Here is a 27,456-nt window from a genome sequence, read left to right as displayed (position 1 = left end):
GCGCCTTCTTATCGCCATCGGCAGACGGTTACATGGGAAACGTCCACTTCTTGAAGAGGTGAAGCGAACACGGCTTGCACAAACAGTTTTCGCGCGTGCTAGCGGAACTAGCGTTTATCGCAAATGAAACCATTAGGAAATTGGCAGCGAATATATATGTATGTATATATATATTGTATTTTATCTGTCTGCAGCACAACTTTCTTGCAATTATTGCACTTGCATGTTTTACATTTGATAGCAGATTTTTGTTGTCCAAAAGAAAAAGAATACTCAACTTCTCATGGTGTCTTAGCCATCAAATCCGTAGTATGAAAGTACGAAACTTGATTTGAAATCCCAAACAATACTACTTCTTTCATCATTCTTTGCCAAATTACACAGTTCGTTTAGAAAGCAAATGTATCCTTGGGCATTTTCTGCGGCGCAAGGCTAAGGAACACGGAGTTCACCGATGGCTGCGACACTGAGAAGGAATAGAAGTTCTGCTTGTTGCGATGCAGGGTATCGACGATCTTGGACATGGGATACATGTGACTGCTCAGCCAGAAACAGACCCTGGGAAAACTAACGTCCCTGCAGGAATAAAGAGGGAATTAGAGTGGAAATTGAAATTGAAAATAACTCACTTGATAATCGCATGTGGAAATACTTTTTCGATGAGTCCGCACAACTTTAGGTACCTCCAACGATCCTTGCTGTCATGGCAAGCCGTGGACAACCCCTGATGCTTATGCCGAAATATCTCCCAAGTTGCCACCACAGTATCCTCCTTGGCCTCCATCGACTGCGTATCAAAATCAATGGGACTGCCCAGCTCGGCTATGTGGATTCTCGTCTCCACCATGTAGTACGAGGCGTAGTAGTTCTGCTGCAGCTTCTCGCGCTCGCCAATTACCGCGATTCCTGGATAGCTTAACGTAGCCATTCGGAGCGCGGGCGTGGAGAACTCGGTGTCGTTGCAGGTATAGATGACGGTGTGGCCACGCCTGCGCAGATCGTGGATTATGTGCAGCATGCTGCGCTGCGACACAAGGTCCAGGTGGGTGAAGGGATCGTCCAGCAGGATGAGTTCGGCATCGCTTATCAGGGCTATGCCGATGCTCAGTCTTTTCAGCACGCCCTGACTGCAGATGGCAAGCGATTTGAAGCGATACTTGTACAGTCCGAAGATTTTGCACAAATCCGTGGCATCCGCCCGGAGAGATCTTCTCCTGGAGCGCCGAATGCGCAGCAGCAGTTCCCACGTCTCCAATATGGTCATCGAGCGCATCGTTCGAAACTCCTGCGCACTGTAGCCCACCATGTGGCAGGCATCCAAGCCCTTCGACTTGAATGGCACCCTGTTGGAGGTGATTATGCGTCCCGAACTGGGCGTGTATATACCGAGAATCGCCTTCAGCAGCACAGTTTTCCCAGTTCCATTGGCGCCAAAGACGCTTAGGACTTGGTAACTAAAATGATGTAGACATTATTTAGTTGGTGAAGTGAGGGGAAGACATTTCGAATTTATCATTACCGATTGACCATGAAGTCAACGCGCTTGATGGCCGCCTTCAGGCCAAAGAAAACGCTCAAATGCTCCACATGCAGAGCCTTTGATTCGATGAAGCTGCGTTCCAGGGTGCTGACACGCGATTTCTCGAGGATCCAGGTGTTCTCCAGCTCGTTGGGCTCCATGATATGCAGGATGTTCTGATCGTGTTTGCTATCCGGACTTTGGAAACACCTCGGTTACATATTCACATTGAAGATCGAGAGGCACAGCAACTCACTCACTATCCCAAAAATATTTCGATTGTCGCGGCCTTCGCTTCACCATGTGGGATTTGAGGAATATGAAGATCGCGATCCACACCATGACGGTCAGGAGATACACACAGCACAGGTATCGAAAGTGGTAGAACTCCTGTGCGTCGTCATCTATGGGCAGTTGAAATAGATTCATACAGGAACATACAGGTAACTAGGTAAATGGATGCCTTACCACAACAGTTGGGAATCGTGAGGCACTGGTCCGCATAGACGCTGGTATCATAGATTTGCCGATCGCTGCAGAGCCAAATCTTCTCGGAAATGCTGGCGATGCGCATTAGGTTGTGCAACAGGGCATAGAACGGATGGAAGTCCAGCAAAAGGAAGTAGACCGTGTTTGGATCCGCAAATGGCTGCAGCTCATTCACTGCTATGTACACCAGGATGCCCAATGAGTACGCGATGAGCACCTTTAGATACACAAATGGCATATCCGCGATCGGCAAGATGGCTATCAAAATATTCAGGCTGAGCACGCACACAGCAATGGTGAATATGACATAGACAGAGTATACTGCAAGTATATCATAGATTCAATTAGGAATAAGCATACGACACGTATACGCGATGATAACCTACTGTGAGTGTTGGCGTCCATGAGCAAGTCCCAGTGAAAGAATATGACGGCTATGTTGATGGGAAACAGGGCAAAGAGCACCAGCAGTAGGTCGTATGTGAGGAAGGCCAGGATCAGCACGAAGGTCCGCATGCCGGCAATCAGCTCCACGTAGTTGTAGCGACCATCCTTACTGAGGGTCATGTGCAGCAGTGGCATGCTCCAGATGAGGCAGAAGCAGAAGCTCAGGCAGCTGGCGAATATCAGGTCGTATCCATCGATATTCAGATGCAGTTGCAGCGTGTGGATGGTCGCGAAAGGCAGCACCTCCAGTTCCACCTTTATGCCCGATCCAGCACCGATGAAGGCACTGCAAGTGAAGAACCATATTAGATTTGATATGATATGCCGCAGAACATACACTGCCAGCGAGTTCATAGCACGAGCCAGGCTATCTGGAGCGGTGTGCGGCCATTTAGTGTTGAAGAGCACCTCGATCTGGCCATCCAGGAAGATGCCCGCCTCCAGAATATCCACGTCCGACAACAAACTGTTGTCGTATTCGTAGTCATAGATATAGGTTGTGATATCAATTGTTTTTTCCACCTCTGTGACCCCTCCTTTGGCATACTCCTCACTGGCCACCAGTAGTTCGCCTTTCAGTGAACCCTTTTGCAGTAGAATGATGCCACTTCCATGTTCGAACATGGGAAAGGCAATTTCTCCTGGTTGCCGGCAGTTGTACCAGAAGTATGGCATACTCAGTGTCCAGACGACCACAAGCGATGGCAGCGTCAGTTTTAGAAGTGGTTGAAACCAGTTTCGCGAGTCGGCGATCAGCAGCTGCCGAATCTCCTCCAGGAAATGCAGAATCGGTGTTAGAAATCTGCTCTTTGCGGACTGTTTGTTCGCTGGAAATGTTTGGGATTCGGGCTCGGCAAACTCAAAACTCGACTTCTCACGCATGTACAAGCCAATTAAAATGTCATCGATGCTGCACTGATGAATTTCGAAGGTGTATATGTTGAGTTCACTTTTGAATCGGGTCAAGTTGTCGATCAAGTTAACAAGTTCGGGATGGTTGCGGTGCTTGACAACGAAGGAAGCGGCATCGCCCAAAGTGGAGTCCATCTCAATTTCCGGCACAAAGTTCGCCAAGAACAGGTGCACCTCCTTGACATTGCAGTTTTCGTTGCCAAATACAATCTGTTTGGGTAGAATCTGTAAGTATTATACAAGTAATTTCCAATCCTGGGCAGGACTCACCAGGCGATAGGCCTCGTTCAATGTCCTGCACAGTCTCTTTTCAGTTCCAAATGCCTGCAGATTGCCCTTGGAAAGGACGAAAATGCGATCGGCGATTCCGCTGGCCACTTTCTGACTATTGGAGGTGAAGAAAATGGAGCGTTTCTCCTTTTGATCCAAGATAAAACTGTAGAACAAATTGATGCGGGGCTCATCGATTCCATCGAACGGCTTGTCGAGGACGACAATCTGGGTGCCTCCAGCGAAGGCGCATAGGAACTGCAGCACTCTCTTCTGTCCAATGGTCAGCTCACTAACCCGCGTCCTTTCCCAATCCTCAAACTTTACATATCGAAGAAAGGTTTTCGCCTCTCGTTGGGCATCAATCTTCTTGAGACCCCGCAGCCTGGAGAAGAACATCAGATGGTCGAGGACTATGAACTCGGTGAAGAGGGTTTTGTACGACAAGGAAACTCCGGAATTTCGCAGCGCCTCTTTTCTTTGCGTAACTATGTTGAAACCAGACACGTAGATCTCGCCAAGCGTGGGCTTTGTCTGGCCATATAACATCTTTACGATGGTGCTCTTTCCCGATGAATTGTGGCCAAGTAGTGCTACCACCTCACCCGAATACACGTTCAGTGTAAAGTCTTGCACCACAAACGTCGATCTGGAATACTTTTGCCACACGCCACGAAACTCGATGACAGCTTTAGCTGGAGTTTTTGGAGAGCTAACTGCCGGGACTTCAGGTGCCAACCTTTCCACTGCCGACTTAATAGCAGGCGACCTTTTCAGCAGTTTCCTAATGCGAAGTGCCAGCCAGTCGTAGGCATTATTTTCCAGAAACAGCGCCAATAGGATGCAAAATATTGTCTGTGCATAGAAACAAACGATGGGCACAACGAGTCCGAAATCAGAGTTACTGACTTTGTACAACAAATACTTCCCTATGGTCACGTCCAGCGTGTAGTCCTCGATGTAGAAGATTTTCGAAAGACCCCGACTTAAGGATACGTTGCACAGGAAGACGGTGGCGAATCCGTAGAATACATTCGGTCCATCGGACAGGAGTTCCTTCTTCGACAACAGCGGCAGGGCCAGTAGAATCCATATAATCGGTACCATTACGATAGCTACTCTCGATCTGCGTATGGCCGATGCCATCAATATTATCAAACTGCTCACAGAGAATCCATACGAGGTGAGGAAGAATAGTAATATGGACCAGGGGCACTTGTTCATAGCCGCCATCGCTCCATTCCATTGGATCTGTAGAAGTCGAGCTGTAGCATCTTCATGTTGGCCTTGAGAGCACTCACTCACCTTTAGTAGAATGGTGATGAGAACGAAAGTAATCAGGAAGTGTATGAAGACACTGAAGAACCACGCTGCCATTTGCAATGCGGCACTGGCGTTGAGCAACTCCATCACATAACGCTGTCCAAGCTCGCGCTCCTTGACGATCAGCTTAAAAAGGACGAACATTGTAGGTAAATTGAATTATTGGTTGCGGAGTTAAACGAACCGCAACTAAAATGGCCACGGGGAACATGAAACCCAGAAGGATCAGCAGTATGACCGCCGTGCCTATTTCCTCGGAGAGCAGCACATTGGGATTCTCATTGAATCGACGCATCAGGACTTTCGGTAACTTCTCCACGTTGGAAGCGGTGGTTCGCAGGAACTCCATGCTGATGTAATACTGCAGCGGCACAAAGCCCTCCTCCACGTAGTCCGTGTAGCCATTCGCATCGAACTCGTTGTCCTCGTCGTCAACACGATCCATCAGGGTACTGGTTTCCTTCCAGCTGTCGCCGATCCAAGTCCGCTCATAGTTGCGCAGCTCCGACGGCAAAATTATCGCAAAGTGCAGCACGGCGGGCAGGCCGTTCAGTGAGTCATCCACGTTCCGGAAGCAGACACTTACCAAATAATGTTCGGAGGCGGCGTGGGTGCGCATATCGTTGCAGTTCCCAAAGTCAGCGATCTTATCTTTGGGTATGGAAAGTTTACCCAGCGCGTCGCCCATCAGTTTCCGCAGTGCAGCATTTGAGTTGGGTGCGAATGCCACTTGGATGTCCGGTATGAATACGTTGGTTGTAAAACTGCAAGTAGCGTAAATGAAGTGAAAGATATTAAAGATATTAAATATGATAGATATAATTACATTGTTCCACTCACTTTCGCTGCTTGTTGACCATTTTAGCGCGTCGCTCGTTCACTTTGTCAATGAGTGAGCTCCAACTGAACTCCAAAAGCTCGGCTTCCGCTCGCATCGAGTAGTCTCTCATATTAAAATCACTTGAGGAGCGTGTAAGTAGCAGAAATAGGGACGACATCACAGGCAAAACGAGCGACAGAAATAAAACTAGCTTGTTATCTTTTTGTTTTTGAAAGTTCTTCCAAACCAGCAACCAAAACACATGGCAAATTTGGCAAGGCATTTGCAAAAACTTTACATTTACATTTATTTAAATACAAAACTAACGCCACAAACTTTTCAAGTTACATCCAAAATATGACAGCTAAGGCAGTTCATTAAACACTAGGCAACACAACAAATATCCAACTTACTCTCAAAGGGCATTACTTAAACTCATTATCTGCAATCCACAGCCGTAGAAATACATTCGCTGATGTTCATCCATGAGCATTCCTTTCACATCCGCAATGCACGTGTATCCAACTCGGCTGTATTTATGGGTCTTCAGATCTATTCTATAGATCTGCCTATCTATGCTGCAGGTGTAGGCAAACATTCCGGATGCTTTGGTTCCTTCGGTGGGACAATGTATAGCTAGGGCATTTACTTGGGCATTGTGCAGACCCGAGTACTCGGTCTTATGTTCCACATTATTGTTATTTAGGTTGAGTATTGTGTACTTAATGTTCTCATCATCTCCGCCGGATAAAATGTGCAAAAGGTGCTGATCTAAGTAAATATCTATAGTATTTATGCCAGTTGCGTGCAGTTGAAGCTGAACACATGTAGTTCCTAGGGTACGATCGAAACCGTAGACCTCGCCTTTTGTTGTCGACACCAACAGCATTCCTTTGCTCTCGATCCACTGAATGCCCAGTGGACATCTTTGAATATCTACAAAATGTTTAAGGTCCAGTTGGGAGGGGTTTCCAAGTATCCAGTTATAGTGACTTATATTTCCATCACCGCCTGCAACATACACTGAAAAGTGATCCTCATCCGACTGCTGGACAACATCGATGGCCATTAGTCGCGCCTCAATGGTACTAGTACTTCTAGATGATGCTACATTGTGCAGTGTGTGGCTGGCTAGTTCACTTATCCAGCATTTATTGCACGCATCTATGCTCAGTTGGCTAATGCACAATTGCGATCGTCCGCCGACTGAGAAGACAAGCCAAGTGCTTGAGTCGCCATCCGATTTATGTGGTATCACCTGCAAACTGCGCACCGTTGAGATGTGGGAGTGCAGTTCCGCACGCTGGGACAAGGAATCCTTCGATACTTGGGTGACTTTTATTATATTGTCATCGCCAGCGGAGAGTATAAAGGGATCGGATTGATCTCTCGGCGTAATGAGTCGAAGAGTATTGCAATTGCGTACGTGCCAGGTGTTGGGCTTGATGTCCTTTATCCGATTATCAACGGCATTGTAGAGCGAGTTGCGATAGAAGAACACACGCTTCTGCTTGACATACGCTATGGAATGTAGAGTATCACCATCACTCAGTCGAAAGTCCCAGCAGCGATGGCCTCCGCCGCAGGCCAATTGCAAAAGGACATCATTTCGACGGGACCAGGCAACAATGTGATTGTCATTGAAGCCCAAAATCAAGTCCTCCGTGGGCGATGCTTCGACCCAAGCCAATGGAATACCCTCTCGTTGGCTAACACGTAGTGTGGAGTTTGCAAAACTCACGTTCAGATATTTTAAAAACGCCTCATGACCACCGCTCATCACATGGGCATTCTCTCCATTAACGCTAAGCAATTTAAAGAAGTTCGAACCCATTTTGCCGTGTAAGTACCGAACTGTATCCTTCAATTGGAAGTCGTCTGTGGCACTGATACGGCAGTAGAGCATGACATGGCCCTCGCGGTTGCCCAGCAATAGGTAGTGCTCTGAGATGAGCAGTGCGGCTGTTATCCACGGCTCGCGGTTATTGAATAGAGCGATGTGCGACTCTATGTGAAGCTGGTGGGTTTGCAATAGCAGGCAGTAGCCCAAGTTGTCAGACACCAGATAGCGATCTCTGCTCAGGAATTGAAATGAGCGTATTGTGCCCTTCATCCTAATGCCATCGAAAAGTTGCTCGAAATCATTTGTATCTGCGTTGTACCTGTGCAGTGTTATGCGCCGATGTCCACAGGTGGCTACCACGTTCTCAAAGACTTCTAAAACTGTGCGTTTGTATGACGGAAAGTCCTTTACCACGAGCCAGTTGTTTCCATGCGAAGAATCCGGAGATATGCGGGTATAATGCAAGCGATTTGAGCTACTCAAACCCACAAGTATCTCATTATTGACGAACTTTAGATTTCGGACAAACTCATTAACATCGCCCAAGCTGCTCAGCATGGTGGACTCAATTTTGGGTCGATTAAGAACTCCTTTAAGATTTTGCCCGACCAAATTACCCGTTGAACTGGTGCTGTAGAGGATTTCTGCATCCTGGCTGAAGCCTAGCCGCCAAATAGGCGCTCCGAATTGCTGACGACGTTTTAGTATTAATTCGCCAGAAGAACTCCAAATGCAGACGTAGGAATCCTCACCGCCGCTGGCCACAAATGTACGACCATCTGCAATGGCAAGGATAGTTATAGAAAATATAATAACTATAGGTGCATTTGTAGCATATCTTACCAATTGTAAGTATGACAACGCACATAACGCGCGAACTGTGGCCGTAACAACTAAACATGGGCTTTATTTCAGCCGTTGTCCAGTCTCCTGATTTTTGTATATTCCAAAACTTGACCGAACGATCATCCGATGTGGTCACCAATAATTGCGCCTCCAAGTCGAACTCAATTGCGTGGATCACTCCGTTGTGCGCCTCAAGCCGCAAGAGCAATGGATATGTTTTCATAACCGATTTGGAATCGGTTTCTGTGGGAAACTGCGTTTGCCACACCAAAAGCTCTCCAAACGCATTGCCGCTTATGATGGCCAGTTTATCGAAGGAAGTGCCATGTAGCTTAGTGTAATACAGAATGGAACTGTCGCTGCATCGAGCCAGCTCCAGAACCGTGCAATCTGCATTCGAAGTTAGATCACATTCCAGGTAAAGGAGAGCACTATGCGATGTGTGAAGAACGAATCTTTTGCGATCCTCCGATTCGTTATCATCATCTAAAAACAGAGCGGCATTAATCCAATCTCTGGTTTCGCCATCGTAAATCAACTGAAAGTGATCCTTTCCCGAACTGGAGGTACACATAACAAGGGAATATTCGTTCTCGCTGTATAGCAATAATAATCTTTGCAATTTACTCGAAGAACTCCACGAAAATCCGCGAACTTTTCCCTCGCGCAGGTGAGCCGGCAATTCGACTTTGGCTTTTGAGCTGTATAACACCGCCTGATCGCCATGGCCTGTGCATATGAGGTTTATTAGAATTCGTAGTATGGATTAGGCATTATACGTACCAACCAGTATCCCGGTTGCGGATATTTCCAAGCCGAATGCGTCAGATATCAAAACCATAATTTAATAACAACACGTTGTTTTGATAAACACAAACGAGCAGTGTGACCATGTCCTGACAGTTTTAACGGAGCGTTAACAGAGTCAAATGTGGAACGGTGGAATGTGAACAGCGCGGAAAATTCAAATTTTAGATTCTACTATTAATAATTATCTCGTTATTTGCCTCAACAATTTCAGTTCTTGTTTAATCAAAGCTCCAAGATATAAGAAATATGTGTTTCTTTTATTTGCCTATGCAAGGTCAACAAATCGTTAATTTCCACAGTTAAATAGGTAACTTTCTTTAACATTACTAGACAGAATAAATATTTCATATTTTATTACAAATGTAATTAAAAAAAAACTAGGCAATATTTCAATTATAAAAGGCTCCCTTAGAGTAGATATCAGTGTCACGTCAAGAAGTCCCGCTTCTCATGTGGCTTTGGTTGGCACCAGATTCAGGGAACTGCATATGGTGGGTTCAATGGGTGGAACCTGCTTGTCCTCGTGGTGCTGTAGCAACTTAAAGATGCCAGTACCAATGCCTGCTGGCATACCCAGGATAATGCGTTCCGAAACCCCATTAATGGCATCCGTCTGGCCGTAGTAAGCAGCATCGAACAAGTGATCGGCCGTCTTCTCAAACTGAAAAAAACAACCACAAAGTATGTAAATATACATTTGAGATGGCACAAAGTTTCCTTACCGATGCCAAATTGAAGACACTTTCTCGCATCTTGGCCAAACCGTGTCGGGTGATACCCAACACTTCACCACGTGCCGTCATTTGGCTGGCGAGGAGCATGATGTGGCGCCAATCGACACTCATGCCGTGTCCCTCCATCACCTCTGTGATCTCGCTCATAATGATGGTTCGGGCAGCTTCAATGCCAAGCGTCTGATATATTTCGCAAATGTTGTTACTCCTAGTGCGTTTGCCCACCACACCATACGTGGCGATGACATCGCGCAGTCCATAGCCCTCAATGCACAGCTTATACGTGGGAGGCTGTCTCGCATCATCGACAGCAATGACGGCGCGATTAATGTTTGGCAGGCCCGCCACAACGACGTTCTGCAGACTGAGAGCCAAGCGCGCCAACTCTGCATTTATGGTCGACGTTCGCGTGGCTTCCACCCGAACCACAATGCGCGAATGCTTGACAACAGGCTCCACTTGCGTTGGCTTGACGCGCATGCGCGACTTTAGTATGCTGAAAACAATTGTGTCCAGGTCTATGTGAAGGCCGAGCAGTTTGATTCTAGCCATATCGATTCCGATCGCCAGGTAGCAGCTGTATGGTCCGCATACGACTTCAACATAGGAAGACAACTCCGCCAATGTGGTTTTCTCAATGCGCGCCTTGACTTGCCGTGCAAATTCCATGCTGTGGCAATTCTCCAACTCGGCAGTTATGATAGGCGTCGATATGGTCTTCGTCGCGTTTATAATCTCCACAATACGGGGTACACCCTGGGTGATGTTCATCGATGCGACACCAGCAAAATGGAATGTCTTTAGGGTCATCTGGGTGCCCGGCTCTCCAATACTCTGCGCAGCAATAGCTCCAACCGCTGTGCCAGGCTCGGTGACAGCCCGATTGTATCGATCATTTATCCGGCGTACAAACTGCAGCAGCTGCTCGGCGGTGAGGCACTCAATCTGGTGGCATAGGTTGATGTACTTCTCGTAGCGTTTCTGCAATTGCCCAATGCGCTTGGACACGGTGGTGATGTGGTTCCTGCAATGCGAAGTGAAATGTATAGAGCAACACTTTGCCTAATAGATGGGTTGACTCACCGAACATCTGATTTGAAATCATCGCGGGCTTCTGCAAACTCAGGAGACGCCAAAAGCGTTTCCAGAGCCTCTGACAATTCCTCGGCAGGCAGTGGACGATCCTTGCCTTGCGGATGCTGAGCACGCAGATTGTCATATTGATGGACCAGATCAACAGGCTTGTTTCGCGTCTCCATGGACACGGGATCCAGGCCATCGCCACCGTAGATGGTGTCCACCATTTCGTTGACAGCATTACGCACTGTACCGTCGTAATGGACCACCAAGTCCTCGAGGCACTTGACCAAACGTCGCTGCAGATATCCAGTCTCTGCGGTCTTTACGGCTGTATCCACCAAACCTTCGCGACCAGCCATTGTGTGGAAGAAGAACTCCGTTGGTGTCAAGCCGGAGTAGAAACTGTTCTGCACGAAACCTCTGGCCGCAGGTATTGCAGCTGCAAGAAGAAAGTGGCTGCTTTAAATCGGAAATATATGTTCTATTTGGCTAGACTTACAGTGCCTCTCGAAGTGGGGCAGTGCACGGTTCTCAAACCCGTTGGGCACCCGCTTGCCACTGATGGCTTGCTGTCCCACGCATGCAATCATCTGGGAGATGTTGATGTTCGAACCCTTCGAGCCACTGAGCGCCATTATCAAAGCGCTGTTCGTGGGATGCAGCTCGGCGAAACATGTCTTGGCAGCCTGTTCTCGAATGGCCGACAGTTCCCGCAGCATGACGGACTCCAGCGTCTCCTCGGGCGTGCAGCCCGGTTGGCACTGCAAGGTGCCCGCCTTGAGCATATCGATATATTCATTGCACTTTGAGTATCCATTGTTCAAGAGCAATTCCTTGTGCTGCAGCAGTTTCTTGCTCGGCGTGACGTCGCTGATTCCAAATGAGAAGCCGCGATTCTGCAGAAAGTACGATGCGATCTGGAATGGAGGTTTCTATTAGTACAAGTTAACTATATACCAGCGTTAAACTGCTTAAGCAATTTCCACTGAAAATAAACTGTATATAATATAGCTTAGGAAATTTACGCGTGCATATTATCTTTAATCTTTGGGTAATCAATATCTGTCGCAGGCGAACGAAATGCTTTTGACGAATTTTATAGACCCTAGAGGCTACAGCAAAAAAATGAATTTGTTTTCCCTTCAGATAAGACAACTGTCTGCAGTACTCGACGTTGAATATGTTATTGAGTAGCCTGATATTATAATACCCTTGAAAAGGGTACTTCTCAATGGTCGAATATTCGGCCAAACAATGCAATACTTACAAAATACGTGGCAAACAGCAAATGTTCCTCGGAACAATAATCACAAATTACTTTTCAAGATATCCATGTTCGTAGAAGTAATTAAAAATCGCCATTAATAACAATGGAATTAGCGAGATACCATTCCCTATTATTAGAGCACGACCTACGTGGAATTTACTAAGTTAAGTTAGCACTTAATCTTATCAGAAAGACACAATATTAAAAAAAAAAAGAATTTGCGCAAAATACAGAGATAAAAGATAACTCGATCGAGTTCTTGACTCATTTAATTGAGAAGTGTGAAATTAAATTCGACTTCCGCAGAAGCACAGAGCAGGCAAGACATGGCGCTGAACACCGAGAAATCCTTGCTGCTAGTTCTACTAGCTGCCATCTCCGTTCTTGGCCGGGCATATGAGCCTGACGTTATATCCCCGCTGGAAATAGTGAGTAGTGCGCTGGCGCTGGTCAATGGCAGTTTATGAGTGGTTAAACTGCAACAGCTTTGTTTCCACAACAGCAAAACCGCATAGTATCTGGAAGCAATGCGGAATTGGGTCAATTTCCCTGGCAAGTCATCCTGAAGGGAGATGCCTGGGATGATCTACGTTGCGGTGGATCCATCATATCCAGCACCTGGGTGCTCACGGCGGCCCATTGCACAGTTGGCTACGACTCCATCTTCCTGATGTTCGGCACTGTGCAGCTGTTCAACGAGAACGCCCTGAACATGACGGCCACAAATATTATTGTCCATCCGGACTACAATGACAAATTGCATAACGATGTCTCGCTGATTGGACTGCCAGTACCACTGACATTCACAAGCACCATTAAGCCCATACAATTGGTGACCGAGTCCGAGGTATCGAACGATTTTGTGGGCAGAGTGGCCATCGTGGCAGGATTCGGATTTACGCAAGATGAGTATCTGGACTACTCGGAAACACTATTGTATGCCCGAGTGGAGATCATTGAGAATGCGGAGTGCGTGAACGTCTTTGGCAACATCGTCATACAGGACTCGACAATGTGTGCCACAGGATATAAGGGAAGCGACATGTCCATTTGCACCGGCGACTCTGGCGGTCCACTCATTCTCTACAACGAGTCCACCAAACAGTGGGAACAAATTGGCATTAACTCGTTCGTCGCTGAGGATCAATGCACCGCCCGCTTGCCATCTGCATACGCCAGGCTCACGTCCTTCCTGACTTTCATTGCACAGAACACAGGCATTGCTATATGAAAGCAGCACAACGCTCAATAAATTGATTAAGACATGGCACTTCCACATCTATGACTAGTGGTTGATAGAATCGGTATAGCTAGTGCAAACGTTTAAGTAGCAAGTTTAATTAGTAAACAACAATAGGTGCTATACGAACCCGCGCTAATCTCCACATGGCCTTGGTGGCATGCAGTTCGCCAAAGTCTCTCAGCAGCAAGTAAAAGATGCACTGTTTGGTGCCAGAACCCATGGTGGCCTTATCCATGACGCCGCACATCAGCTCCGAATTACGTATATGAATCCCTGGCAAAAGAGCATTTAACATATAGGATGTAACTTGTAATTTAGTAATCAATACTCACAGGAGTCATTGCTGCACAGATCCATGTTTCGCGTGTAGTTGCGTCCCTTGTTGACCATATTGAGGCGCACATGGGAGTCGTCATTGGGACGCATTAGCAGGCTGAACATTTGCTTGCCCGTCCACAGGCGTCGTGGCTTGAGAAGAGCGGGTGGTGGCAGCTTTATGTGCATCGTCGAGTCTTCGTTGGCCAAAAAGCAGGCGGCCAACTGCATGGCCTCCTCCTTGGTTAGGAAGACCTCCTTTTGCGTGAGCAAGTAGCCGCCGGTAATGAAGTCCTGTGTGGCGGCAATCAGAATCTCACCATTCTTTGGCGTCACCAGGTTCGACTGGTTGCCCATCAGAATGAGTGCTTCGGCTCTGGCTTCCTCCGTTTGTGGCAAGTGCAGATTCATTTCATCGCCGTCAAAATCGGCGTTATATGGCGTACAGGCACACTCATTGAAGCGGAATGTCCTTTGTGGCTGCACCTTGGCGCGATGGCACATGATGGACATCTTGTGCAGTGAGGGCTGGCGGTTAAACAGCACAATATCTCCGTCGCGCAGATGACGTTCCACAATGTCGCCGCACTTCAGCTCCTGCGCCACCTTCTCCCGATTGCCATAGGCAAGGTACTTCTTAAAGCTCGAACCTCGCTGCTGCACATAATTGGCGCCCGGGTGCATACTTGGGCCATTGCGCACCAGTTCCCTCATGTGACGCATATTGGCTGGATTTACGCGCTCGGGGTATGTGAGAATCTTGGCCACACGCACGGGTACGCCAACCTGGTTGATCATCAAGTTGGGATCTGGTGAAATAACAGTGCGCCCGCTGAAATCCACTCGCTTTCCGGATAGATTACAACGAAAGCGTCCCTGCTTTCCCTTCAATCGCTGTACGATTCCGCGCGTTGTCTTCTTTGGAGCCATATTAATGGGGATTCCGCTGATCTCACTGTGGAAATACAGAGCGACATGGAGTTGCAGAAAGTCCCAATCCTCGTGAATGAGCTCGATCTTTCCCCCAGTGGCCATGTGACGCTGAATTACATCATTGATAAGCAGTATTTCACTCTGTTTCATGGTCAGATCGTCCTCCGTGGTGCCGGCCTTTACTTCGGACAAAACCGAGGGACGGATGCAGGCGGGCGGCACAAAGACGCGCGTGACAATCAAATGCTTTGGATGCGCATCGTGCGAGCACATGCCCAGCAGGGCCACATCTCTCTGCGGTATCTGTTCGAAGAGGTCGAGCACCATGAGCGGTGTCAGCTCCTCGGCGGTGCTGTAGTTGCCCAGCGTTGAGTTAAGGTCACGATTTGCCTCCGTGGAGCGCAGCATCTCGTTCATGTTGCTGGTGAACAGCGAGTCCACTTTGCGTCCCTTGTAGGGATCATGGAGGATTTTCAGGAGACCCGGTCCCTTCTTAACGCCCCCATTTGGCGACCCACAATGCGGGCATTTGGTAACCTTCTTGGCCTTGGCCAACATCTGCACATGCAGCGCCTTCTTACCCAAATACGAGAAGTTCGGGTTATGCAGCTTCTTCTCGTACAGCTGCCGGTCCTCCGGCTTGAGCATCACATGGGCGCACGCCTTGCAGATCATCTGCAGAATGTTGATGGTGGAACGAAAGTGGCCAATGTGAAAGACCGGCAGCGCCAGATCCAAGTAGCCAAAGTGGCCGATGCACTCGTTCAAGCCCTGTCCGCAGGTCTCGCACATGGCATCCTTCGTGCTAATGCCCATCCGGCGATCCAGAACGCCATAGGGCACCGGCTGCCGCTGGGCCTGGTACAGATTCTTCGAGACAATCCGCACCAGAGCCTCCTGCTGGATTTCATCTGCGCCGCTGATTCCGAATTGCACATGTGAACTGAAGGCATTTTGGTTAATTTTGTGTTATTTAATTTTGTTGAAGCCACCACTTACATCTTTTTGTTCAGCGCAGAGGCGCGAAACTGCTCCTTTGGCATGGTTGCAGTTGGATAAATGTGCTCCTTATATATTTAATATAGTTGTTTACAAATAAATAAATAACCCGGCACGATTTTTTAGAAGTTTAATTTAGTGTGACCGCTTCGCGGCTGCACACCTGATTGAAACATCGCAGATATATCGATATGCGATGCAAGCAGTGTGCCCGCGCACGTGCGCGGTGGAACAACGGAAGTGGAACCGGTTTACGCCAATAAGAAAATACTTCCCCAAAGAAGGGACATTCAAAAATCTAATAAGTTTTACTTTAAAAAAATTTTAAATAAAAAACTGGCCTTTTTCGATTTAGTTTCAAAGAAAACTTTTAAAATATAGTTCAATTTTTAAAACTTTTCATATATAAAATGAGTTTTTTTTTTTTTTTTATTTCAAAACAAACAATTAGGGTTCTATAATACCTTAAGCACTAAAGTTATTCGTTTTCATACGTTATAGACTCGCTTTTGAAGTTGTGCACCTTTTCATACCATACATCATCCCCCTCTTGTTGTGGCTCCCCGTAAAACGTTGGGAATGGCGGGGCTTCCTTATTCCTTCGCAATGGCAAAATGGTATCGTATATGTAGACCAGACCGCCGGTGGGGCCGGGCACCGAGCTGCCTTGCACCCACATGACGTTGTATTTCGAGTTGATGCGCCACACTCGCAGGCCCTTGATTTTGCGCCACCGATTTCCCATGTGTCCCGGCATCTTTGTGCCTGGCCAGACGCGGCCCTTCTCGCCACCACCGCCAATGTTACCGGCACGTCGATGAGTTTTCGTTACACCGTGTGATGCTGGCATGCCCTTGAATCCGTGGCGCTTGACGACACCTTGGAAACCATGATCAACTCTGCAAAAAATAAGTAGTTCTATGATTCCTTTGTCAATATAAGACATATGTACTTACGTTTTGCCGCGAACATCGACGAAGTCACCAATGCGAAAGTGGTTGACACTTAGTGGAGTGCCTGGCTCCAGTTGGGCCTCTGGAGAAACGATGAAACGGGCCAGGTTCTTCTTGGGTAGCACGCCCGAGTTCCGGAATATACCCGCATACTCTTTGGTCAGCAGAGCTGGGTTTGTGGTCTCCGAGCCAACGAGAATACAGCCGCGCTTGTGCAGGTTGGCGACCGTGGGAACTTGGGCAGGTAAATACTCTTCCGGAGGAATGTATTTGATGACATGGTTGTCCGCAATTTGCAGCAGCGTGGTGCGTATACGCTCGCCATTCTTAAGCCACAGTGGATACTGGCCAATTTTGCGCGCTATTACGCCGCATCTCCTCAAATTCGGAGTCCATACGGCCTCATTGGCGGATGGCTCTGCGGTCTTGACCAAGTTATCTTTCTTAACGCCATAGTTGTCGGTGCCCACTTCGTTGACGAACTGCTTGTTCTCCGCCGTCATCAAATCGTTGTATTTCTGTTGCAATGAAAACCAAATGAGTGGTTTGTTAATAGATAAAAACAAATATACGACTTACTGTGATTTCCTTGCGCAAAAACCATTGGGGATTCCGCTGTCGAGGTCTGCTCAAATGGCCCTTGTCGCGCACCTGCGTAACCATAACACTGCAGTTGCCACTGAGCCTGAATGAAGAAAGCAGCACTTAATAAATGGCCTTTGTAGCAAAGATAATTGTACCCACCTCAGACCCAGAAATTGATTAATAACGCTCCGCATCATACTTATATAATATATTTTAACAATGCATAAAAACGAGCCGGTACGGACTAACCAAAAGAGCTGTCAAAACATCGGCGGCAGTACCGATACCATCGATAACGGTGGCACGGACTCTCAACTATCGATTATTTCTGGTCTGTTTCGATTGCACTTACTTTTATAACGTATTCCCATTGGTGTGAAACTTACCTTTTCGAAGCATGTATTTAGAGGATACATTATTTCATTTAAGTTGCTATGAAATTATTACTCATCCTAGAGTTCCTAAGACTATTTTACATTACCTATTTTATCCAACAACAACATTTACCGATCAGATGAATTACTATTCATGATAAACCTTGCCTGCTGCAAACTATTTTCGCTCAAAAAACATTTGATATCTATCAGCGAAGTTTTAACGCCTGCATTTTGACAAATAAAGATAGGAATGTGCCTATGAATGCTCACAAAGAAGGAATGCGCTTAACTGCAAACAAGTAAATAACAGGTGGTTGTTGGAACGCATGAGACGTGGATGGCACGGCAAAAGCTTATGGACACTCCCGCAAATGTAAGTACCGCGGTGGAAACAGAGTATTTGATGCGCCTAACAGCTCATTTAATATACTTAACAGCACCTTCAGATAACTTGTGTATTTTTATCAGACCTACATTAATTTTTTTTTTCTAATCGGAGATTTAACAGCCAAAGTAATATATATATATTGTGGTGCATTTAGAATACAATGAAATGAAATATGCAATTGATGCTGAATAATATCGCGTAATTGATGCGAAACGCGCGACACGACACGGTCAATTTGCGTTCTTCGATCAGAGCAACATTAGATGTTGGGAAATTACTCATACCACTAATGTTTACTCTGTGAGTAATTTTAACACGGGCACAAATGTGTGTGCGGTTGCGGTACGCGAAAAACTACCGACGGTTGCCTTTCGTAACTAAGAGCATTTATTTTTGTACAAGTGAATTCCAATGGGCTAAAGTCATATGAAAAGTGTCTAAACATGCGCCCATCAACGATTCGTTTATAAGGATTTGATTTATTTATTTGTGATTCCATTGCATTGCGTATGTATGTGTGCTGGTGTGTATCTACGTATATGTATGCTGATATATATATATTATTTAGTTTTTTAAACAACTACATGCATGCGAAATAAACAAAGGATTTAGTGCTGCAGTTGATTTTCATCCCAGGGGTATGTCCGATTCAAAATTATGGTGTTAGTGGCCTCGCAACCTGTTTTATGATCGAATGTTTACATATGTACATCGAAATTTAACAAGTTTATGCAAAAAAAAAGAAGACAAATCGAAAAAAAACTCTCGCCTACCCCTCCCTTGAACACATTCTTATGCACATAGTGTTGTAAAGTGTGCAAATGAGTTATTTATCATTAGGCGAACATAAACTAAAGTTATTTTTAAATAACAAATGTACACAACATGCAAGTACAGGCGGTGCACATCTGTATGCATATACATAGGTCTGCATGCATGTACATACGTGCATGCAACAACTTTAAGCGGGCTTAACTATGAAAAAAAAACCGATAAGATAATTTAAAACGCGGAATGTTTAACTGTTTTTTAAGCCCCAAAAATCCAGCATACTTTCGTATTCAACAGGTATTAAGGTATAACTAGCGGCAATACATAGCAACAGCTGTGTTTTTACTCGTTGCGCATTCCATCACTGGAAATTCGCCAACAAAATTTCCCATGATCTTGAATTGTATTTTCTGAACTCGACTTTAAATAAATATATACATATATTGCATTACTTCGATGCCTAACCTTTGAATATATCAGTTGAATATATTATTTATAAAGTTATCAGGCTGTTTGAAGGTTGTTGTAGGCAAAGAAAGTGAAAACAGACATTTAATTGGTTATCAATAATCGATTGGTCCCTTGAGCCGGATAAAAGTTCTTTGGCATTTTAATGGAAATATAAATATTGCGTAAAAGGAATAGGTTTTGTGATTTTTTTTTTAGTTGGGTTGTATATACATATATCCGCGTCATTGCCATTATCATTGGGTCTTGGAAGCCACTAAAATTTGTTTAAAATATTTATTGATAAGCAGATTATTTCTGGGAATTTTCTATCTATCTTAAGATCTGATAAGAAAGACATCGGCGACAAAGACTATGTAGTGAAATGGCGTGTGTAAGGAATTTTATGAGTTAAATACAACCATAAATAAAAAGCATTCAAAGTGTATTTTCCAAGTGTTTGACTTTCGCAATTTTTATTGAACATGATTTCCAATTGCAAAGTCGGTTTTGCATTTATGTAATGACGACGACTTATCAGCTTGTGGCTGGTTTCATTGTGATAGGAAAGTGTTCGCAAGTATATTTAAACTTGTTTTTGGTAAACGCTAGTACATATGTATATGCATGTTTGCCAAAGATAAGAAATTTAGTAAAGTGTGCGTCTTTCTCGGTACACAGACGATAAGAAATTAACAATCGTCCGTTCTTCATGAAAGTTAGTCGTTGACTGCCCCCTTTTTATCGCGGGACATCGTTCCCATTTATCCTTCTATATAATATAATCTCATCAGCTCACTATTTGGTTCTGCTCTTCATTTCGGAACTTCACAATTCACAGTTTATCGAATGGGAACCGCCTTTAAATCAAAATGCATCGTCTGCCGCACAAAGCAATGGGTCTCATCTAAAAGAGAAAACGGAAGGTCTTAAATGCCGAGTTGATAAGAATGAAAGAAAGGGAATCGAGTGAATCACGTCTCTTAATGCTTAAACATAAACTAACTAACAGTTTAACCACAATTTCATTGAGTAACTAGGCAGCTCAAGTTATGCGCAATTGACTTTACTTGTTGTTCAAGAAAGACATCTTATATCAGTTGTATTTGCAGGAAGGATTACCAATATGCATCAGCCACCTGATAACTGATAGACAGTATTTGCATTGAATAGTAAATATTTAAGAGGAGCAATTCCCGCTGTAAATGTTGCAAACACTACAGTTTTCTCGCCCATCAAATATACACAATATATCAGCCGCTGCGAATGAACTCAGCAACTTGGTGGAAATTGGCCGCGAACCGAAATAACCTAAATAACCTAAATAAAGCTAAAACAAAAAACGCAGCAAATCATCAATATTATTGAAAGCAAAAGCAAACATCATGGGCGGCGGCAAAAATGTACGCCGCGGCTTGGAGCCTCTGGAGTTCGAAGAATGCATCGTCGACAGTCCGGACTTTCGCGAAAATTTGAATCGGCATGAGAAGGAACTGGACCACACTAGTCATCAAATAAAACGAATTATCAAAGAGGTCAAAGATCTAATGAGTGCGGCAAAGAGTAAGTGCAAACACCAATAATGAATGATTTATAACTAATTTCAACTTGCGAATTTTACGTTTTGTAGATGCAGGCCCTATGCCTGCACAATCTGAGTTTTTGGATCTTGATTTCGATCGCTTCGCTTCTGCCTAATAAGATTGATTTGCCTATCCAAATCCGCATCCATGCCGACCACACTCTTCAAGAGCATCAACTTTTTGATTTCCCGCTTCATTTCCCAATCGGATTCTGATTCTTCTTCAGTTTCATAATCGGGATACTCTAGTCGTGACCTTGATAGGCACATCAGGTACTTTTCGAATTGGTCTGGCGTTATGTAACGCATATTCGGACACAGCGTGGTCACGTTCCGATGGTATTCACATAGATGATCCCGTATCCAACAGCGTGGATCCGTCAGCTTCACCTGCTTGAACTCCACGTTCTCCTCGACGACATTGGGATCATTGTATACGGCTATGATCAAACTGCTGTCGAACAGTCCATCCCGCACGAGTTGGTTGATATCGGGCGACTTGCTGAACTCCTCTAGTATCTCACCAAAGTGGCCCACCTGGTTGCGTTCTTTTGTCCTGAACTTGCTCAGCATGGTGGGCGGCAGGTAGCCAAAGCGGATGTGTTTCAAAACCACATTGGTGCTGGAACGGCGCTGTGGCCAGCAATGCGATAGCCACATCAAGGCGCAGTATAGGAGCTGTGAATTGAAGTTAGGACCATTGGATTACTATAGTTACTTTACCAAGTTCTAATATCTCGCTAGGAAACTACTTAGATACATAGATAGATAGATAGATAGATTGACAGATAGATGTACTTGCCTCCATTTCCGAGTTGACTGCCAGAGTACTGGACTTCAGTATGGAGCAAATTTGCACCTCGCTGAGGCTGAGGAACTCCATAGAGGATGCGGCTGGCAAAGTTGCCTTGTTGAGTCGTCCCGCCAGCTTATCGAATACTTCCGGCATGTTAGTGGCGGCACGCGCCTCATACATGATGTTAAACGCAGATAACTCGTCGACAACAGGACTATCCAGGGTTATCCAACAAGCCTCGAGCAGCTCGGGTATATCCAGAAAGTAGGCGGCTCTCAAAATGTCCACCATATCGCACGTGTTCAGCTCACCCCTTGTGGAAATCATCCATTGATATGCATCGCTGAATGCCTTCGGCGTCAGATCCTCCTTTTCAAACACAATATTCCTTACGTCGCCTGCCAATAGCTTAAGCATTCGCTTCGAGTAAATGCTGAGCACGAGCCTGTGGCACGGGAACATGCGTCCATTGACGGTGACAATGACATCCGGACACTCGTTGTCCTGGATACACTTCACCATGTAATCAGCTGGCGGCACATCATGGTCGAACCCGACGAACTTGGGCAGACCGCTAGTCACATTCTCAGCTTTTGGTATAGTTTTTGCAAAGTTCAGAAATTGCTGCTCTTCCACGCAAAGCCTTTCGAGGGCCACAATATTGTTAAATTGGGTATGGGCATTGGGAATTTGCTAACTTACTTTCGTGGCTTGCGACTAGGATCAGGATTAAGTGACTTTGCCGCCCTGGGCAAAAAGGCGCGTGATTTGTACATATTTTTGAATCCTGTGCTATGTGAATGAGGTGACAAGTAAGTAAGATGTGGCAAGTGAGGCAAATCTGTCGAGGGCTAGTAAGATATAAACTGACATGTTTTCCCCTTTGTTTTTCTTTATTTTTATGTTTATTTCAATGGTTTACCAAATTGCATTTAATGTTCTTTCAGTGCTGTCCACTAGAATGAAACAATTGGCCATTTTACTTAACGACTTTAACTTTGAGTGCATTGGCACTGCTCAGACCGACGATGAGAATGTCATTTGTGAAAGCCTCAAGCGCTTTGGTGCTATAATTGGCAATATTGAGGATGAGCGCGAAAAAATGGTAAGTTGCTGGGAATATTGGCATCCAAATTTGCTAGAATCTGAATCTATTACTTAATACCTAGCTAACGCTCGCCGATAAACATATAATTGAGTCACTGGAGGATTTTCGAAAAAAGCAAATCGGTGGCGTCAAAGAAAACAAAAAGAAATTCGATAAAAAGACGGAGAAATTTTGTCAATCGCAGGAGCGTTTCCTTAATATGTCAACTAAAAAGCCCGAAAACACAATACAGGAGGTAAGTGATTCTAAATTGCTAAGCTCCTGCCATCTAAAAGCTATTGTTCAAACTTTGGAATAGTTTGTGATCGAAAGAGAGCATCTTGTATTTAGTGCTATGGCTTTAAACAGTTTCCCAGTATCCAAATAATAGTATTAACATTGATCAAATTGATTTTGTTGCAGGCTGACGCCAGTTTGGGGATGCATGAACGCGAGTATATCCAGGAGTCGCTGAGCTATGTGCTGCGCATCCAAGAAGTGCAGGAACGAATCAAATTCGAATTTGTCGAAATACTGCTCGCATTTATTTCTGGCTGGCTCGTTTTCTACCACACAGCGCACGAACAGGCGGAGGATCATCGCGATTATCTGCAGGATTTGAGGCACAAAGTCCAAAAAGTAGGCAAACAATCATTAAACATTGTGATATGCCAAAATTAACGCTTCGTATTACTTGCAGACTCGGGAAAATTTCGAGGAGGCACGCGAAAAAGTGACTGAACTGAAAACAAAGTATATGGAAAAACGCACAGTAAGTTGTTACATTGTTTGCGCTCGAGCATTTTCTAATCGTTTGTGTTCGCAGAAGCCCGAGGAAATTTTTACAAAACGTGGTTACCTATTTCTAATGGAGAAAAGTACGTGTTTTAAACGATAATCATATAAAAAAGCTTCATTTATTTTCTGGTCAAGAACTGCACTGCCTTGTTTGCAGAGATTTTTTATTTATTATTGCAGTTATCATTTTGATTATCCGGGCTGTTGAGCCGATAATAATACTTGATAGCCTCTTGATAATAATATATAAAGAAAATATTATATTTATAATTCTTGTAGTCTATTGTGCCTATCTTTCTACCCAGACAATGTAATAATAACGAAATTCGCTGCATTCAACTAATTAACTTATTGCGAACGAATCATAGGTTCCATTCTGAAAATCTCCCTTCTAGAGCCATTCAAAGCCACCTGGACAAAATACTATTGCACATTCAAGAAGCAAAAGCGAGAATTCACTATGCTCCAGTTCAATCAGATGAATCACAATTTCACGAGACCCGAGGCGCGTGACGACGAGAAACTGACGCTGTTCTCATGCCAGCGACGGGCATCTGAGTTCGAGAAGAGGTTCTGCTTCGATTTGACATTCAAGGAGAAGCCAGGCGTCGTTTACACATTTCAAGCCTTGAGCGAAAAGGATCATCGCTATTGGATTAGCGCCATGGACGGTACGGAGCCGGTTAGTATCCAATACTTGTTCTTAAGTAGATCACATGTCACAGCAACAATTTCAATCGTTTTATTCGTACACAGACATATCTGGCTCCCGGTAAAATCAAAGTCAGCGAGGCATACCATCTGGATGAAGCCGGATTCATGTTCATCCGCCGATGCATTCAAGTATTAGAGATTCGAGGTCTGGAGGATGAGGGTATCTACCGAAAGAGTGGTGTTGGCACCAAAATCAGCAAGCTGCTGGCACTGGGTCTAAATCAAAAGGAAACCGACGATGTCTTCGTCGACGATAAGTACCGCGATTTAATGGAAAGCAACACCATTGCTAGTGCCCTGAAAATGTATCTGCGAAATCTAAATGAGCCATTGATGACGTATCAATACCATAGTGATTTCATTGAAGCAGCAAGTAAGTATTTATACTCGGATAATCCTTCATGTACATGGTCTATATGGCAAATGGGAAATGTATATTTTTAGAGCAAGAAACCCTCAATCAGCGCGTGAATGAGGTGCACAAGCTGGTCTACAAGTTGCCGCAGCCCAACTTTCAGATGCTCGACATGGTTATTTGTCATCTAACCGAGTAAGTAACGCTGCAGTTAAATACGTTTCGCTTTAACTTTGATAACTTCTACAATACATATTTATATTTGCAGCGTTTCGCGCAAGTACGAGAAGAACAAAATGTCCGTATTTAATCTGGGAGTGGTCTTCGGGCCGACATTGCTGCGTCCGCGAGAGGAATCAGTTGCCGCCATACTGGATATTAAGTTTAATAATATCGTCATCAACATTCTAATTGATAACTACGAGAGGATATTCAAGAACAAGCCCAGCGCTGAAGTTAAGTTGCCGGACGCCGCGAAGGCGCCCAGCATCATGTACCCCAGTCGCAGCAGTCCACCGACCAGAATGCCACGGGCCTCTCAAATCGGAAAGGCCGCTTCAACGGGTGCCATGGGCAGCAGCAACACAGCGGCGAATCCAATGTTCTTGAATCAGCAGAAAATCTATCGGGTAGTCAGCAAAACCAATTGCACAGAGCCCACCATTTCATCCAGCCTGCAAAATATTCCGAATGGCGACAACTATGCCCATGGATCGACGGCCATGAATAGTTCGGGCGGCGCTCAATGCATATCTCTGTCGCCGCCGATGCACATGCTCAATGGCATACTGTCGCCGACCATTGGGAGCATCAATAATCTGCACACAATATCGAAAAATGAGGCCAGCACACGGCGGTTTGTGCCCAGCTCATGCACTGACACTGATGTCGCGCCCGATTATGGTATTATAGGTGCTAACAACGGTGGCGTGACGTTGCAATCGCATCACGCCGTACCGGTTAGTAGCACGACTAATTTTCGACATCCCGAGTACCTAATGACCACGGCCAATCCGGTGACTCAGTCGGGCTCCAGTAGCCACATCTATACGAACACGTCTAGTGCTGGTGCTACCTCAAGCAATCGGATTAGTCTAAGCAATGTATCCCCGCCAAATACAGCAATGCGCAAGGAGCGATTCCTGGGCAGTGCCAGTGGTCCGCAGCAGCATCCGCCCGTCCAACGGGGACTGCACTCGTACGGCCAAACAAAACATTATTCACCCCTAATGCCAACATCAACATCCAGCTCCAACGACAGCGTATGTGATTCACTTTCTTCCAACAACGGCTTGGGCAGCTCCATTGTGGCCAACAGCAACAGCGGGAGTGTGGCCCAGCATCTAAGCACACGGAACGCCAATGATTATGCGCTTATAACGTCACAGAATTCATCGCTGTCGCCACATCTGGGACCCACCTGCGACGAGGTCGTCACGGCCACAACATTGCCCACGGTTAGCCTCAGCTGTGGGGGCAACGCCAGCGAAAGCACCGAATATCCGCCTAGTAAAATGCATCGTAATCGTGACATCAACCAAATAAAACGTGATTTGTCAACGGGCACGGCGTGAGTATTCATTAATTGGTTCTAATTGCACCATAATCACCAAAAAAAAACCGGTTATTTACAGACGTGTGCGCACACTTTATGCTTGCATGGGAGAAAGCGAGGGCGAGCTTTCTTTCGAGCCCAACCAAATAATAACCAATGGTGAGTGGAAACTGAAAAATTCATATTCCTATTTCTAATTGTGATTTCTCTGCTTTACAGTTCGTTACTCCCACGAACCTGGCTGGCTGCAGGGCACACTAAATGGGAAAACAGGACTCATTCCGGAGAACTATGTGGAACATTTGAAGCCTCACCATTAGAATATGAGTTGGATGAGTTGAATGAGTTCGTGGAGTTCGCTACTATTTCTTGCATTCGTCGGTAGATAAAATTAACATGGAGAATTAGGAAATCTGAAAATAATCGTTGTGTAAAAACTAATTTTGATTATGTACCCATGGGGTTTTACATGAGATGCATTTTATTTTATGCTGGAAACCAGGAAACTAGGAATCCAGGTATCCAGGAAACCACAATCTTACCTTATAAATATGTTAACCTTTATAATACCATGACCATACAATGTACTTATTTTTAATTATTTAATAAGGAGTATAAACTCAGTGCAACTGCAAAGATTTATTTACTAATTGTTACGCTCTTCATTTGTTGCTTATTTATACATAATTCACGTAATTTGTGCAAAAATGGATTACAACGTATCTAATATCTACTACATATACAAATGTATAAAAATAAATAGCAGTGCTTCGCTCACTTTTAAAATGTAAACTTTAAACTGAAGTCTGCCATATACCATATCAAAAAAAAAAAAAAAATAATAATAATAATAAATATTTTCTTAGCAAGGCAAAGAAAACGTAGAATGTTGAAAAAGTTGTTTTATTATCACATTTTGGGCGGAAAATTGAATTATTCAGCAGTTTTGAGAGGTTTTCTATCACAAGTTGACTAAAGCAGCAGATGTTTTCTGTGCACAAACAATCATATGTGCAATGTATGTGCATAAATAAAAATATTTTAAAACGCAAACCTATTCTATTCAAACAAATGTTTGCCCTGCGACCCCACAGGTATTCTTTAAAAATAGTTCAACAAAGAAATTAAGTTAATGCATGCAGCGTATGTGCTCTAAATAATATAAATGCAAATAATTTCCACACAAGTTTGCAAAAAT

The 27,456-nt window shown here is 45.0% G+C and overlaps 7 protein-coding genes across 17 annotated transcripts; 2 read left to right on the top strand and 5 right to left on the bottom strand.

Moving 5' to 3' along the window:
- Positions 1 to 24: 24 nt before the first annotated feature.
- LOC120455004 (ATP-binding cassette sub-family A member 17) lies at positions 25 to 6,064 on the bottom strand. The gene is made up of 11 exons (XM_039640822.2): positions 5,801 to 6,064; positions 5,145 to 5,724; positions 4,943 to 5,086; positions 3,638 to 4,888; positions 2,793 to 3,577; positions 2,395 to 2,741; positions 1,988 to 2,329; positions 1,776 to 1,923; positions 1,520 to 1,717; positions 630 to 1,454; positions 25 to 576 (listed from the first exon to the last, which is right to left on the bottom strand). The coding sequence occupies exons 1-11, from the start codon at positions 6,061 to 6,063 to the stop codon at positions 390 to 392; spliced, it is 5,070 nt and encodes a 1,689-aa protein (XP_039496756.1). The 5' UTR covers position 6,064; the 3' UTR covers positions 25 to 389.
- On the bottom strand, positions 5,850 to 9,346 carry LOC120455005 (regulator of Ty1 transposition protein 10). The gene is made up of 4 exons (XM_039640825.2): positions 9,253 to 9,346; positions 8,467 to 9,198; positions 6,194 to 8,402; positions 5,850 to 5,920 (listed from the first exon to the last, which is right to left on the bottom strand). The coding sequence occupies exons 1-3, from the start codon at positions 9,308 to 9,310 to the stop codon at positions 6,196 to 6,198; spliced, it is 2,997 nt and encodes a 998-aa protein (XP_039496759.1). The 5' UTR covers positions 9,311 to 9,346; the 3' UTR covers positions 5,850 to 5,920; positions 6,194 to 6,195.
- A 169-nt stretch (positions 9,347 to 9,515) lies between these two features.
- On the bottom strand, positions 9,516 to 16,023 carry LOC120455737 (DNA-directed RNA polymerase III subunit RPC1). Of its 2 annotated transcripts, XM_039642157.2 has the most exons (7): positions 15,851 to 16,019; positions 13,936 to 15,794; positions 13,731 to 13,876; positions 11,593 to 12,010; positions 11,097 to 11,532; positions 10,002 to 11,037; positions 9,516 to 9,940 (listed from the first exon to the last, which is right to left on the bottom strand). In XM_039642157.2, the coding sequence occupies exons 1-7, from the start codon at positions 15,892 to 15,894 to the stop codon at positions 9,728 to 9,730; spliced, it is 4,152 nt and encodes a 1,383-aa protein (XP_039498091.1). In that variant the 5' UTR covers positions 15,895 to 16,019; the 3' UTR covers positions 9,516 to 9,727. The 2 variants fall into 2 exon arrangements, with proteins under 2 accessions (XP_039498091.1, XP_039498092.1); XM_039642158.1 differs by lacking the exons at positions 9,516 to 9,940; positions 10,002 to 11,037; positions 11,097 to 11,532; positions 11,593 to 12,010 and adding an exon at positions 13,537 to 13,670 and having other exon boundaries at positions 15,851 to 16,023.
- On the top strand, positions 12,628 to 13,636 carry LOC120455738 (brachyurin). Its single transcript, XM_039642160.1, has 2 exons — positions 12,628 to 12,788; positions 12,863 to 13,636. The coding sequence occupies exons 1-2, from the start codon at positions 12,687 to 12,689 to the stop codon at positions 13,589 to 13,591; spliced, it is 831 nt and encodes a 276-aa protein (XP_039498094.1). The 5' UTR covers positions 12,628 to 12,686; the 3' UTR covers positions 13,592 to 13,636.
- Positions 16,024 to 16,256: 233 nt separating the features above from the next.
- On the bottom strand, positions 16,257 to 17,706 carry LOC120455163 (39S ribosomal protein L3, mitochondrial). Its single transcript, XM_039641086.1, has 4 exons — positions 17,548 to 17,706; positions 17,383 to 17,488; positions 16,807 to 17,321; positions 16,257 to 16,749 (listed from the first exon to the last, which is right to left on the bottom strand). The coding sequence occupies exons 1-4, from the start codon at positions 17,583 to 17,585 to the stop codon at positions 16,329 to 16,331; spliced, it is 1,080 nt and encodes a 359-aa protein (XP_039497020.1). The 5' UTR covers positions 17,586 to 17,706; the 3' UTR covers positions 16,257 to 16,328.
- A 548-nt stretch (positions 17,707 to 18,254) lies between these two features.
- Positions 18,255 to 27,050, top strand: LOC120455160 (rho GTPase-activating protein 26). 9 transcript variants are annotated; one of them, XM_039641075.2, is made up of 13 exons: positions 18,255 to 18,664; positions 18,722 to 18,791; positions 20,484 to 20,934; positions 22,697 to 22,854; positions 22,919 to 23,092; positions 23,260 to 23,475; positions 23,537 to 23,714; positions 24,030 to 24,316; positions 24,391 to 24,721; positions 24,793 to 24,898; positions 24,972 to 26,273; positions 26,338 to 26,417; positions 26,478 to 27,050. In XM_039641075.2, exons 3-13 carry the CDS (start codon positions 20,757 to 20,759, stop codon positions 26,576 to 26,578), a joined length of 3,111 nt encoding a protein of 1,036 aa, XP_039497009.1. In that variant the 5' UTR covers positions 18,255 to 18,664; positions 18,722 to 18,791; positions 20,484 to 20,756; the 3' UTR covers positions 26,579 to 27,050. The 9 variants fall into 9 exon arrangements, with proteins under 9 accessions (XP_039497009.1, XP_039497012.1, XP_039497010.1 ...); XM_039641083.2 differs by lacking the exon at positions 18,722 to 18,791 and having other exon boundaries at positions 18,256 to 18,676; positions 23,537 to 23,608; positions 23,666 to 23,714; XM_039641081.2 differs by lacking the exon at positions 18,722 to 18,791 and having other exon boundaries at positions 18,256 to 18,676; positions 23,537 to 23,608; positions 23,666 to 23,714; positions 24,003 to 24,316.
- Positions 19,927 to 22,610, bottom strand: LOC120455162 (kelch-like protein 4). 2 transcript variants are annotated; one of them, XM_039641084.2, is made up of 4 exons: positions 22,452 to 22,610; positions 21,756 to 22,392; positions 20,993 to 21,631; positions 19,927 to 20,278 (listed from the first exon to the last, which is right to left on the bottom strand). In XM_039641084.2, the coding sequence occupies exons 1-3, from the start codon at positions 22,523 to 22,525 to the stop codon at positions 21,011 to 21,013; spliced, it is 1,332 nt and encodes a 443-aa protein (XP_039497018.1). In that variant the 5' UTR covers positions 22,526 to 22,610; the 3' UTR covers positions 19,927 to 20,278; positions 20,993 to 21,010. The 2 variants fall into 2 exon arrangements, with proteins under 2 accessions (XP_039497018.1, XP_039497019.1); XM_039641085.1 differs by lacking the exon at positions 19,927 to 20,278 and having other exon boundaries at positions 20,899 to 21,631.
- Positions 27,051 to 27,456: the final 406 nt, after the last annotated feature.

The sequence above is a fragment of the Drosophila santomea genome, chromosome X (genome assembly GCF_016746245.2).
Source record: "Drosophila santomea strain STO CAGO 1482 chromosome X, Prin_Dsan_1.1, whole genome shotgun sequence".
Classification (NCBI taxonomy): Eukaryota; Metazoa; Arthropoda; class Insecta; order Diptera; family Drosophilidae; genus Drosophila; species Drosophila santomea.
The sequence above is the reverse complement of the archived record's forward strand: the minus strand, read 5'-3'. Positions and strand labels throughout refer to the sequence as shown.